General features: G+C 51.6%; 2 protein-coding genes across 2 annotated transcripts in view; both read left to right on the top strand.

Moving 5' to 3' along the window:
* LOC102457207 (L-amino-acid oxidase-like) overlaps nt 1-6162 on the top strand; it is a 16593-nt gene extending 10431 nt beyond the window's left edge. The window contains exons 5-7 of the mRNA XM_075913660.1: nt 1293-1346; nt 3533-3666; nt 4797-6162. Of these exons, the coding sequence (XP_075769775.1) occupies nt 1293-1346; nt 3533-3666; nt 4797-5562 (954 nt within the window). The 3' untranslated portion in view covers nt 5563-6162. The remainder of the gene's footprint in view (nt 1-1292; nt 1347-3532; nt 3667-4796) is intronic.
* Nucleotides 6163-7048: 886 nt separating this feature from the next.
* The window catches only part of LOC102456958 (L-amino-acid oxidase-like), a 32876-nt gene continuing 25845 nt past the window's right edge, over nt 7049-14079 (top strand). Inside the window, exon 1 of the mRNA XM_075913632.1 lies at nt 7049-7501. Coding sequence (XP_075769747.1) covers nt 7429-7501 — 73 coding nt within the window. The 5' untranslated portion in view covers nt 7049-7428. The remainder of the gene's footprint in view (nt 7502-14079) is intronic.

The following is a 14079-nucleotide window of genomic DNA, read 5'->3' as shown; positions in this document are numbered from 1 at the left end:
GCGAACAGGGGCCGGGGGGACCCCGGGGAAAGCGAGACCGTGACCAGCTCCCTCAGCCGGGCCACCCACACCTGTCCTGCCCCCTTGTTCATCGGCACCAGGACCTTATCCGGCTGCTCTGCCGGCCCCCAAGTGTCTTCTCGCTGAGAAATGACTCACCTACGGGATCGGAGATAGAAATGCTAAAGTGTCGCATGGGGCAGCTTCTGCCGGGGGTCGGGGGCTTCTATTGGGGGCCATACTGGGTCAGACCATCTAGCCCAGTATCCTGTCTGCCGACAGTGGCCAGCGCCAGGTGCCCCAGAGAGGGTGGACCGAAGACAATGATCAAGCGATTTGTCTCCTGCCATCCCTCTCCAGCCTCTGACAAACAGAGGCCAAGGACACCATTTTATCCCCTGGCTAATAGCCTTTTATGGACCTAACCTCCATGAAATGATCTAGCTTCTCTTTAAACTCTATTATAGTCCTAGCCTTCACAGCCTCCTCTGGCAAGGAGTTCCACAGGTTGACAACACGCTATGTGAAGAAGAACTTTCTTTTATTAGTTTTAAACCTGCTACCCATTACACGGACAAATCGCTGCCCTTCTCCGGTAGATGCCAAAATCAAGCCATGGCCGTCTGAACTGGGGGCTGGCATTTCGGTGTCCAGCCTGCGGAACGGCATAAAGAAATAAGTCTGGACTTGTCGTTTGCACTGACTTCCAATGCAGCGCTCCTAATGGATTAGAAGGGGCATTGCCAGCACATCTGGGCCCCCCCACTACAGAAAGGATGTGGACTCATTGGAGAGGGGCCAGAGGAGGGCGACCAAAATGATTCAGGGGCTGGAGCACTTGACCTATGAGGAGAGACTGAGGGATTTGGGTTTGTCGAGTCTGCAGCAGAGAAGAGCGAGGGGGGATTTGAGAGCAGCCTGCAACTTCCTCAAGGGGCCACCAGACGAAACTAATGGGTAGCAGGTTTAAAACAAAAAAAGAGAAGGTCTTCTTCACACTGCGCCTAGTCGATCTGTGGAACTCCTTGCCTGAGGAAGTTGTCAAGGCTAGGACTGTAACGGGGTTCAAAAGAGACCTAGATACATTCATGGAGGTCCCTAGAGGTGTTTCAGTCCCGGCTGGACCAAGCCCTGGCTGGGTTGATTGAGTTGGGTTGGACTGGGGGCCATTTCTAGGGGTGCAGAGCCGCACTTTAAGGGAGGAAGAGGCACGTGTATGGAATGGGGTAGGGAAGGGCCCAGGCTGAGTCGTGTGCCTCACCCAAGCCATCGGTGTCTTCCTTGCTCTCCAGGTGACCACGGACTGCCAAGCCCTGAAGGAGAAATACGACTCCTTTTCCACCAAGGTAATGGGAGCTGCCATTCCCGCGTCGTTTGGGCTCCATCTTCCCCGTTTCCCGAGGAGGAGATAATGCAATAGACTCCTCCTATCGACCCAGCAGGACCACGGCCCCGTGACGACCGCATGGGTCTTCAAACAGCTCAGCCGACGTCCTCCTGGTTCTGCTTTGTAGGAGAGGGGAGACGGGAATGGGGCAATTAATTCACAGCCTCTAGGGTTACGTCTAGACTGCATCCCTTGTCGACAGAGGGATGCAAATCAAGCACCTCAAAATTGCTAACGAAGCCGGGATTTAAATATCCCACGCCTCATTAGCATAAACACGGCCGCCGCTTTTTTCGACACCGTTTTTTTTGGGAAAAAAAGTTGCCTGCCCCTTTAAGGGCGGCCATTTTGAACTCTGTTGTTCTCCGTGGCGCACTTCCAACAGCAAAACACAGTTTCAGAAACACTGCTCTAGACACGGCTCTGTCAAAAATAAAGCCTTTTTCGACAGATCCTGCATTCCTCCAAAAAAACGCCGTGGTGAAAAAAAAAGTGGCGGCCATGTTTATGCTAATGAGGCATGGGATATTTAAATCCCGGCTTCATTAGCAATTTCAATGTGCTTGATTTGCATCCCTCTGTCGACAAGAGGTGCAATTTCGATGTGCCTAATCTACATCTGTCGACAGAGAGGTGTAGTCTCATCACACCCTAGGCCTCTCCCGCCCAAAATGCCAGAAAGCAGTCGATCTCTGTGTGGAGAAGACAGTCCATGGTTCTCTCGTACAAGGCAATTAAACCATGAGGCTACATCTACACAGCAACGCTCTTGGGAAACGACTAGCGTTGTTTCGAAATAACGGCGGGCGCGTCAACACAGCCGGCAGTCCTTGCGAAATGCTATCACGCCGGCAGGCATCTGACTCCAACCCCCGGATCCCTCGTTGTATGAGGTGGAAGCTTACATCTACATGGCAGATTTTTCCAGGACGCCGGAAAAGATGCTACGTCCAAAGGAACGGGTCCGCTTTTCCGGAAAGAAAAAAAGTCGGAAAAGCAGACGCGTTCTTCTGCCATCCCGGGAAATCTCCTTGTATGAGGAAGAAGGGATGTGCCAAAAGAGGAGGTTTGTCCAAAATTTGGTGCTGGGTAGACGCGCCAAATGTCGGGAAAACCTCTTCTGAAAGAAAAGCCGGGAAAGGTTTGCACATTGTGGTTTGCCATTTGCCTATCGTTGCTTTCCTATGTTGTATAGACACAGCCAAAGGGACGGTGGAGGAAGAGCGCTCCGTTCCGAAATACGCACTGTGCAGATGCTCCCAATTTCAAAATCTGCTGTTTCGAAACGAGCGCTGGAATTGATGGCGCTCAATCTGCGTCGCTTATTTCGAGTTAAGCCCGGCAGTGTAGACGCGCCCTGGTCGGGACGCTCCGGATAAAACCAGGCCTTCGTGGAAGTCGACGGCAAAGCACCGGCTGATTTCACTGAAATCAGGATTGTGCGATGAGAAACTTGGGGGTCACATTTCAGGGAAGATGTGGAGAAATTGGAGAAAGTCCAGAGAAGAGCAACAAGAATGATGAACGGTCTAGAGCAGGGTTTCTTAAACTGTGGTTTGCAGTTTGAAGTGTGTCCCAGAGAACAAGAGTTCAAAATGGCCGCCCTTAAAGGGGCAGGTGGCTGGATAGATGGTCTAGACCAGTTTTCTTAAACTTTTCAAGACTGAGGAACACCAAAAAATAATTTTTTGTATGGAGAACACCAAGGATTTTTGTTGCTATTGAGAAAAAGAACAAGCTCCCGGGGAAAAGTTGTTGAGCAAAAAGAAAAAAAGGAGGCTTTCCCCTTTAAGGATGACCATTCAAAAAAAAAAAAAAAGAGGGCTTGTCCCTTTAAGGGCATTTTTTGTATTCTGTTCTCTCCGCGGCACACCTCCGACGTTAAGAAATGCTGGTCTACACGGTGCTTGGTCCTGCCATGAGGGAGGGGGAACGGGACTCGAGGTCCCTCCCGGTCTGTGGTCCAATGGGGAAACAGACGAATTACACAGGAACGTGGTGGAAGGGTCAGGCGTCTGCCCGTCCTCATGCACGTCGTATCCTTCCTGTGCGCCTCGGCGAGGCAAGATCCCTTAGGCTGCCATGTCTCAGTGGGGATAAAATATGCCTCCCTCTCTCCCCCGCCCCGTTCTTCCGCCCCCCCAGGAGTATTTGATCAAAGAAGGAAATTTAAGTCGAGGCGCCATCGACATGATCGGGGACCTACTGAATGAAGCAGGGCGATTCCACCTGTCCTTCCTGCACTCGGCCATGGGCTACGCCGCCATCGCCAACCAGAGGTGAGCCGAAATATGTCTTCGTCTTCTCTCACGGGAAGGCTCTGGCCCCATGGCCGGATCGCTCAGTCGACCCCCGCCCCCCCCTGTTTTCCAACACCTCTTCAATCGCCCCCTGCCTCCAACCGACTCCCTTCCCTTCGTTCGCAAAGGCACCTCGGGGCTTCTCAAAACATGGCCCCTACTGCTCCCCACCACCCGCCCAGACCCCCTCCTTCCATCCCCCACCTGCACCCACCGCCTGCCCAGACCCCCTCCCTCGTCCCCCACCTGCACCCGCCGCCGGCCCAGACCCCCTCCTTCCATCCCCCACCTGCACCCGCCGCCGGCCCAGACCCCCTCCCTCGTTCGCCACCTGCACCCACCGCCTGCCCAGACCCCTTCCCTCGTCCCCCACCTGCACCCACCGCCTGCCCAGACCCCCTCCCTCGTCCCCCACCTGCACCCGCCGCCGGCCCAGACCCCCTCCTTCCATCCCCCACCTGCACCCGCCGCCGGCCCAGACCCCCTCCCTCATCCCCCACCTGCACCCACCGCCCGCCCAGATCCCCTCCCTCGTCCCCCACCTGCACCCACCGCCCGCCCAGACCCCCTCCCTCGTCCCCCACCTGCACCCACCGCCTGCCCAGACCCCTTCCCTCGTCCCCCACCTGCACCCACCGCCTGCCCAGACCCCTTCCCTCGTCCCCCACCTGCACCCACCGCCTGCCCAGACCCCCTCCCTCATCCCCCACCTGCACCCACCGCCTGCCCAGATCCCCTCCCTCGTCCCCCACCTGCACCCACCGCCCGCCCAGACCCCCTCCCTCGTCCCCCACCTGCACCCGCCGCCTGCCCAGACCCCCTCCTTCCATCCCCCACCTGCACCCACCGCCTGCCCAGACCCCCTCCTTCCATCCCCCACCTGCACCCGCCGCCGGCCCAGACCCCCTCCTTCCATCCCCCACCTGCACCCGCCGCCTGCCCAGACCCCCTCCCTCGTCCCCCACCTGCACCCGCCGCCCGCCCAGACCCCCTCCCTCAGCTCGCATTGCAGCACCTTCCTGCTCTTCTCGAAATTCTGCTTCTTGTGAACTTTATGCCGCTAAGTGGTCAGGGGACGTCATTCGCGTGCCGTCATCTTTTTCTTTCAGCTACGATGAGATCACGGGAGGGTTCGACCAGCTCTCCAACGCCTTCTACCAGCACCTCCGTGGGGCTGTTGAGTTTCTCTCCACCGTCGTGAAGATACACACCCGGGGGGACCAAGTAACGGTGTTTTACCTGCGGGGAAATGCATCGGCCCCATCCTCCGTGACGGCCGACTATGTCCTGGTGACGGTCACAGCGAAAGCCGCCCGGCTGATTGAGTTTTCTCCACCTCTTTCCGCTCCGAAGAGCCGAGCCCTGAGCGCCATTCACTACGCGCAAGACGTGAAGATCGCCTTGGTCTGCAAAGAGAAGTTTTGGGAGAAGGACGGGATTCACGGAGGGAGATCCATCACCAACCGCCCTTCCAGATTCGTCTACTACCCCAGCCATGGTTTCCCCACCGGCCTGGGGGTGGTCCTGGCTTCCTACACGTGGGACAATGATGCCGAATTTTTCCTTCCCCTGAGCGACGAGAAGTGCGTGGACGTTGTGATGCGGGACCTGGCCGCCATCCACCAGCTGCCCCAAGATTACCTCCGCCACGTCTGCAGCAAGTTCGTGGTCAAGAAATGGGGCCTGGACAGATACTCCATGGGCTCGTACGCCGCCCTCACCCCCTACCAAAACATGGACTACTCCGAGATCCTGTTCCGGAGTGAGGGGAGGATCCATTTTTCCGGGGATCTGATGGCTCAGCCTCACATCTGGATTGACAGCGCCATGAAATCCGCCCTGCGGGCTGCCCGCAACATCCACACCGCCATATAGGCCATGCCCTGGCACTCGGGGAACGGAAGTGAACTTTAATCAACTGCGGATCTGGAGAAGGAAGGGTGTGTGGGGAAGGCTTGGCCAGTGAGCGCTGGAGGGTGGGAATTCGATACGGCAGAGCCAGGCGCGGCGTAGGGGTTCCTGGAGGTCCCATCTGGAAGGGGGGATGCACCAATTGCCTACGCCCATCTGAGACGGGGAGGCACACGGCTGAGGTCGGGTTTGCTCCTAGTCCCTGCCCAGTCCCCTCATACCCACACGTTCCAAGAAGACGATGATGTTCGTCTCTAAGGTTATGTCTACGTGTTTTCCCGGCAAAAAAATATGCCAATCAGGGACTCATTTGCATGAGTCACGGTCTCATTTGCATCTTTTCTGCCGATCCCTTTCTCCACTGAGGGGGTTGTACAAAAACAAGCCGTGTGGACGTTTCCTTTTTGAGCAAAAATCTCCCCCCTTTTTTCACAACATCCTTATGCCCCTAAAAAGGAGGTCTACCGATCTTGTGAAAAAAGGGGGGTTTTTTTGTGCCAAAAGAAAACATCCGTGACGCTTCTTTTTGCTCAAAAAAACCTTGCGCAAAAACGGATCGGCAGAAAAAATGCAAAAGAAATCATGACTCGTGCAAATTAATCCCTCATGAGCGTATTTTTTTGCTGAGAACATTTGTAATGTAGACGTAGCCTTAGGGTACGTCTAGACGACAGGCTTTTGTTGACAGAAGTTTTGTCAACAGATACTATCGACAAAGCTTCTGTCAACAAAGCGCGTCTAGACTACATCCAGTTCTGTCAACATAAGAGTGTAGACGCAAAGGACAGCGTAGATGCAATAACGCCTTCTGTCGACAAAAGGCGTTATTCCTCGAAGAATGAGGTTTACCGCCGTCAACAAAACTGCCGAGTTCTGTCGACATTATGTCAACAGAACTCAGCAGTAGTGTCGACGCAGGTATCGTTTTCTTGATAAAAGTCCACTTTTGTAGACAAAACGCTGTAGTCTACCATCTATCTATCTATCCCCACACACCCCCTCTATCTATCTATCTATCTATCTATCTATCTATCTATCTATCTATCTATCTATCTATCTATCTATCTATCTATCTATCTATCTCCCACACTCCCTCTGTCTGTCTATGTTGGTCAGTCTCTAAGGTACCACAGGGCCGCTCGTTGTTTTTAAAGTTACAGACTCAGGCGGGGCGGACGGAATAAGCACTGAACGGGCATTGTTTTGACTTGTCCGAGGAAGCGGTTCAGTGGGGACTTGTCGTGCACAGTGCGGGCTCATACAGAGATATAGTCTCTGGAATAAGACACAGCTAAAAAAGCCCAACTCTTCTAACATGAAAAAAACCCACATCCATGCGTTGTACTCCAAGGCCTCCTGCTGGAGATACGGCAGCAAGCAAGGCGACCGTAGGGACGTGGGCAACAGACACCGAGAAGACCAGCCACTCTCTGTGTCCGTTGGAAAGTTGATGGAGCCCAAAAGTGAGACCAGGCACTACGGAGTGTGAAAGCAGGCTCTTTGCTGGCCAGGCGTATTGCCATCCAAGCAAAAGGTCAACTTCCCCTTGATGAAAACCCTTACACTATGTAACTTAAAGATCAGTGACGAACAGGAACCAAAACCAGACCCAAAAAGTTCATGTAAAGTTCGTGCTGGTTGTGCTGACTGTGCCATGCCCGATAAGGCAGAAAAGGAAAAACAGGAAACCATCTCACCCCCTTCCTCCTGTCACTTAACAGACAGGGTCTGCTAGCCTATCACAAAAAACGCACAAAAGCTTTCTCTATAAAACAGCTTCCCCTCCTGTATCAAACTGAGGAATCCCGAATAAACATTGGATGGCAGAATATGAGCCAGGTCCGAGGACTGATCACCCGAGGGCCACCTCCCGCTCACCGAACCAAACGAGTTCCTGTAGAGCGTAACGTATCCCAAACATAACGAATAGCAAATATGTTGTTGTGGTAGTTTGTGTGTCTGTTCAATGTCAGTATTGTTCTCTGAAATTGTTTAGAGGTATTGTTAAGAAGTAGTGTTAAAAGTTTTAGATAAATGATTAGTCTTATAAGTAAGACTGATGTAAATGTAACTTTTAATAATCCCTAGTCCCTTGTTAACAACTATTGGGATTTAGAGAAACCTCAAAGAATTTTCTTCACTGTATTGCATTTTGCTTATTGGACATTCTAATAATTATTTAGTGGAAGAAATTGATAAAATCGTAATTTATACGTAGAAGCCCTTTAATAAAAGTTTCAAAGATATTTAGTAATAGTTTGCCTGTTTCTGCGCCTTCCTGGGACTAGCCACATTTCCAAACCTTTTACTTTAAACCACACGGAGCAGCCCCCGAGGGCAACCTCTGCCCCCACCCTCCCAAAGTTCCCAGGCCTGCAAGGCAGCCGGCGAGTTTTCCCGTCCGAGGCTGTATTTCTCGCTGCCTTTTCCACACAAGTTGCTGTAAGTGTGTGCTCTCTAGTGACGCCTTGAAGAACTGCATTTGAGGGTGTTGCTACGTAATGCTCAATGCTGGTTTCTCTTTCAAAGCACCCCATTGGGGTGTATGGAAGGAAGAGAGGGGCAGAATTCGTGTAGTCAACCTGTGGAACTCCTCGCCAGAGGAGGCTGTGAAGGGTAGGACTAGAACAGAGTTTAAAGAGAAGCTAGATAATTTCATGGAGGTTAGGTCCATAAAAGGCTATTAGCCAGGGGATAAAATGGTGTCCTTGGCCTCTGTTTGTCAGAGGCTGGAGAGGGATGGCAGGAGACAAATCACTTGATCATTGTCTTCGGTCCACCTCTCTGGGGCACCTGGCGCTGGCCACTGTGGGCAGACAGGATACTGGGCTAGATGGACCTTTGGTCTGACCCAGTACGGCCATTCTTACGTTCTTATTCAAACTGATCTGGACACACTGGAGAAATGGTTGGAGCTCAATTGGATGACGTTGAATAAGGACAAATGCAAAGTGCTCCACTGAGGAAGGAACAATCCGTGTCTCACAGAATGGGAAGCGACTGTCTAGGAAGGAGGGACATAATAGCCATTGATGGACCTAACCTCCATGAATCTAGCCAGCTCTTTTTTGAACCCTGTTAAAGTTCTAGCCTTCACCACATCCTGTGGCAAGGAGTTCCGCAGGTTGACTGTGCACCGCGTGAAGAAAAAGAAGCTCTCAGGGTCCCTAGTTGCCTGGATGTTGATTCTCCCTAAGAACGGCTGAGTGCAGGCCAGTCTGAACAGATCCTTTTTTCTATAGCTGGGTCAACGTTTTCCCTTCTGTGAACTCTCCTGAGATGTGTCGTGGCACAGAAAATTCCATTCTCCCCACGCTGCTCTGCTTTTCAGCCATTGCTTTGGCTGTGCGAACCGAGTCCCTCTCAGGCCACGTCGCTGGGATGGAGCCAGGAGCAGAGAGTTTACGCTTCTAAGAAACAGGCGGGGATCTTTTTCAGGGGACGAGGCAATACGACGCGTGTACTGAAAATACACAATACAAAAATCTTCAGAGGGGGCTGTTTCTGTGGTTTTTAAAGGGGCAGCGTCCTTTTTTTTTTTTTTTTTTGGCTCAACACTGGTAAGGAGCGCTTTTTTTTCCCCTCAACAATTCTGGTGCAGCTGTTCACGTTTTTTTTCACTGCTGTTTCAGCTCTCTGCGTTGAATGGGTTGGCCACCCCTGTTCTAGGGACTGAACACGGGTGGGGGAGTTGGGTTCTGCGAGTTGCCATCTGATTCGCCGCGGTTGAGGCACGATGGACCCAAAGCCCCTCGGTTCTCGCCAGTCTTTGCAGAGTGGTCCGTCCCTCTGTGCACGTCTGTGGGTCTTGCAAATCTCCGTTTGGCTCTTGGGTCGAGGTCAGGTCCTTTGGCACATTAGCGTCATCGGTTCTGCAGTCCTCGGGCATAAGAGGTCGGCGTTTCCTGTTCCCGGTAAGCAGACTCCGTCCTCCTAGCTCCTTATCTCTTTGCATCCCACCCGTCCCTCAGGCACGCCAAATAGCGCAAGAATGTCTAGAGTAAATGTCAGACAGAACAACCCTAAACAACGGTAACCTTGCTCAGAACAGGTCTGACGGGCCAGGCTCTCCCTGTGTCAGGATGGCCAAAAGACAGGCCAAAAGCCCCAGGTCTAACACACAGGTGAGAGGTTATAAAACCCCATCTCACCCACCCCGAATGGGTTCTTCCGGTCCCAAGAAACCAGCCACAAACCCCAGATCAATTTACACTCCGGATCTTACCCACAAATCACTCTGAGCCGATTTAGAGAGATCTAGTCACTGCCCAGAAATAAATCACGTTCATTGTTAAGCTGGTTGCTTCTCTCTCTTTGGGTGTGTCTAGGCTACTGAGTTTTGTCGACAAAAGTGGACTTTTGTCGACAAAACTATACCTGCGTCTACACTACCGCTGAGTTCTGTCGACATAACATCAACAGAACTCAGCAGTTTTGTCGACGCTGGTAAACCTCATTTTACGAGGCATAACACCTTCTATTGACAGAGTTCTGTCGACAGAAGGTGTTATTGCCTGTAGGGTTGCGTCTAGACTATGGGGTTCTGTCGACAAAGCAGCTTGCTTTGTCGACAGAACTCAATGTGTCTGGATGCTCTTTGTCAACAGAAGTTTTGTCAACAGTATCTGTCGACAAAACTTCCGTCGACAAGACCCGGTAGTCTAGACGTACCCAGAGGGTCTAGACACTTTCAGTTCTGTCGACAAAGCAAGCTGCTTTGTCAACAAAACCCTGTAGTCTAGACGCAACCCTACAGGCAATAACACCTTCTGTCGACAGAACCCTGTAGTCTAGACGCAACCCTACAGGCAATAACACCTTCTGTCGACAGAACCCTGTAGTCTAGACGCAACCCTACAGGCAATAACACCTTCTGTCGACAGAACCCTGTAGTCTAGACGCAACCCTACAGGCAATAACACCTTCTGTCGACAGAACCCTGTAGTCTGGACGCAACCCTACAGGCAATAACACCTTCTGTCGACAGAACTCTGTAGTCTGGACGCAACCCTACAGGCAATAACACCTTCTGTCGACAGAACCCTGTAGTCTAGACGCAACCCTACAGGCAATAACACCTTCTGTCGACAGAACCCTGTAGTCTAGACGCAACCCTACAGGCAATAACACCTTCTGTCGACAGAACTCTGTAGTCTGGACGCAACCCTACAGGCAATAACACCTTCTGTCGACAGAACCCTGTAGTCTAGACGCAACCCTACAGGCAATAACACCTTCTGTCGACAGAACCCTGTAGTCTAGACGCAACCCTACAGGCAATAACACCTTCTGTCGACAGAACCCTGTAGTCTAGACGCAACCCTACAGGCAATAACACCTTCTGTCGACAGAGTTCTGTCAATAGAAGGTGTTATGCCTCGTAAAATGAGGTTTACCAGCGTCGACAAAACTGCTGAGTTCTGTTGATGTTATGTCGACAGAACTCAGCGGTAGTGTAGACGCAGGTATAGTTTTGTCGACAAAAGTCCACTTTTGTTGACAAAACTCAGTAGCCTAGACACACCCAAAGAGAGAGAAGCAACCAGCTTAACAATGAACGTGATTTATTTCTGGGCAGCGACTCGATCTCAAACAGTTACAAGATTAAATCTAAATGGAAACTGGTTACAAATGTGAGGTCGCCATAGAACAGTTTACATAGGGCAGGGTCAGGTGGCCGTGCTTAGAGAGAGTTGATGGGAGAGAGACCTCACTAATCCATGGAGCTTGCACCGATCGGGGTTTCCAGATAGTAATCATAGTAATCGGAAAATCATGCCAGTGTAGACGTAGCCTTTAAGTCCAGGTATCAGAACAGTTTTTCTTGGGACAAGGAGAGGCGTTTTTATAGAGAGAGTTCAAAGCGAAAGAGGCGAGACAACCGAGACTGATCACCGCTGGTGATCGGGGATGTTCCTTGAGCGCGCTCACAATGCAACTAGGCAGTTTGGCTACATCTACACTGGCATGATTTTCCAGAAATGCTTTTAACGGAAAAGTTTTCCGTTAAAAACATTTTCGGAAAATCGCATCTAGATTGGCAGGACGCTTTTCCAGAAAAGCACTTTTTGCAGAAAAGCGTCCTTGCCAATCTAGACGCGCTTTTCCGCAAAAAAGCCCCAATCGCCATTTTCGCAATCGGGGCTTTTTTGCGCAAAACAGTACTGTTCTGTTTACACTGGCCCTCTTGCGCAAATGATTGGCACAAAAGGGCTTTTGCCTGAACGGGAGCAGCACAGTATTTCCACGAGAACACTGACAATCTTACATTCCCTCGGCCAGTGTAAACAGCTGGCAAGTTTTTCCGCAAAATCGGTGCCAGTCTAGACACAGCCTTTCAATATTTTAGATGTCAATAGGATCGTTACTAGAATTGGTCTGAGAGTGACTAATTTGGGGGTGAGTAGGCCTGGGTTCATTAGCATCTGGAGTAGAGTTTTCCCATCAGGCCGTGCGTCTCCGCTTTCGGTATCCCAGAGTTCACTGCAGTTCCTGCCTTGGAAGAGCTGCTCTCCATTCTGTATGCTAATGAGTTCTATCTTCCATGAAAATGAGACTGGGGTGTTTCCTTAATTAGTATAGGTGTGTCCTCCCTGGCTCCCAAAAACACAGGGCTGGTAGGTAACACTGGAGGGGGATGAGAGTCGGCCAAGGACGAGGGGAAGCCCAGCCTGGGTCTCTCCGAGTGGTGCACATCCCCATGTGCCCCGGTGCACAGAACAAAATTGATTCCGCGCATGGATGCGGGGAAAGGAAAAAATGAGAGGACACCTGGAACACAGCCCTGGATTGCTCATTCCACAGTGGGGGCGGGAATCCAGAGTCACGGGTGGGCCCTACCTCCCCAGCCAGCCTAGTTGGGTGGGACTTTGTTCCCCTGAGCGGATCAGACAGAGGGAGCCCCCCACGGCACACCGAGCAGCCAACGAAAGGGGAGCCGCAGATGGAGGAAGAGGGACTTCCCAGGCCCAGCATCAGACACGCCCACGCGCTGGGAGCAAAACACCTTTCTCTTGAGCAACAGAGAAAGTCTCCTGGCTTGCAGGGCTGTTGCACAATGAGCGGCGTGAGTAATTGCTGGGAATATCGGTGTCAGGAACTCATCTCTTGCCGGTTAAAGAAGGAGTTCCCACGGTGCCTCCAGCCGCACACCGCAAATCATTTTGTGCATCTGGACTAGCCCTCCTCCCACGCATGCACAGTGCGGCCAAAAATATTAGCTGAGCGCCTGAACGGCTCCGGGGGCCAAATTCTAACTCCTGCATGTCAGACGCACCCAACCAACTTTTGTTTTTCTTGGTTGAAAATGTAAACAAAATTGGAGACACGGCCTTTTTTTGTTTTTTCTGAATATTTGATTTTCAGGAGGAGTTCTCCAACTAGAATGACAAAGCACGAAGGCTTCCAATGGTGTGTCTAGACTACAGGCTTATGTCGACAAAAGTGGCCTTTGTTGTCAAAACTATGCCTGCGTCCACGCTACCGTCGCGTTCTGTCGACAGTAAGTCGACAGAACGCGGCAGTTTTTTCGACGGCGGTAAACCTCCTTTTACGAGGACGAAGGCCTGTATCGACAGATCTCTTGACACAAAGCGCTCTTGCATGCAAACGGGGCTTTTTCGAAAGCGAGCATCTAGAGTCTCTATCGAAAAAGCAGCTTGCTTTTTCAACACTACTGATCGTAGTCTAGACGCTGTTTTTCAACAGAGACTTTGTTGACAGTATGGGTCCGTCTAGACGACAGGCTTTTGTCGACAGAAGTTTTGTCAACAGATACCGTCGACAACAGATACCGCACCCATACTATCGACAGAGCTTCTGTTGACAAAGAGCGTCTAGACGACATCCAGTTCTGTCGACAAAGTAAGCTGCTTTGTTGACATGACTGTAGACGCAAAGGACAGTGTAGATACTGTAACGCCTTCTGTCGAGAGGCCTGTTGACGAAAGGCGTTATTCCTCGTAGAATGAGGTTTACTGCCATCGACAAAACTGCCGCTTTCTGTTGACAGTACTTGGCGGTAGTGTAGACGCAGGTATAGTTTAAAAGTCCACTTTTGTCGACAAAACCCTGTAGTCTAGACACACCCTATCTGTCGACAAAACTTCTGTCAAAAAAGGTGGGCAGTCTAGGGGTACGTCTAAACTACATGCCTCCGTCAACGGAGGCATGTAGATTAGCCAGATCGGCAGAGGGAAATGAAGCCGCGATTAAAATAATCGCAGCTTCATTTAAATTTAAATGGCTGCCCCGCTCTGCCGATCAGCTGTTTGTCGGCAGATCGGGGCAGTCTGGACGCGCCGCGTCGACAAAGAAGCCTTTCTTGATCGGCTCAGGTAAACCTGGTTTCACGAGGCATACCTGTGCCGATCAAGAAAGGCTTTTTTGTCGGCACGTCGCGTCCAGACTGCCCCGATCTGCCGACAAACAGCTGATCGGCAGAGCGAGGCAGCCATTTAAATTTAAATGAAGCCGCGATTA

Source organism: Pelodiscus sinensis, chromosome 32 (genome assembly GCF_049634645.1).
Source record: "Pelodiscus sinensis isolate JC-2024 chromosome 32, ASM4963464v1, whole genome shotgun sequence".
NCBI lineage: Eukaryota > Metazoa > Chordata > Testudines > Trionychidae > Pelodiscus > Pelodiscus sinensis.
This window is presented reverse-complemented; position numbering and strand designations above follow the sequence as displayed.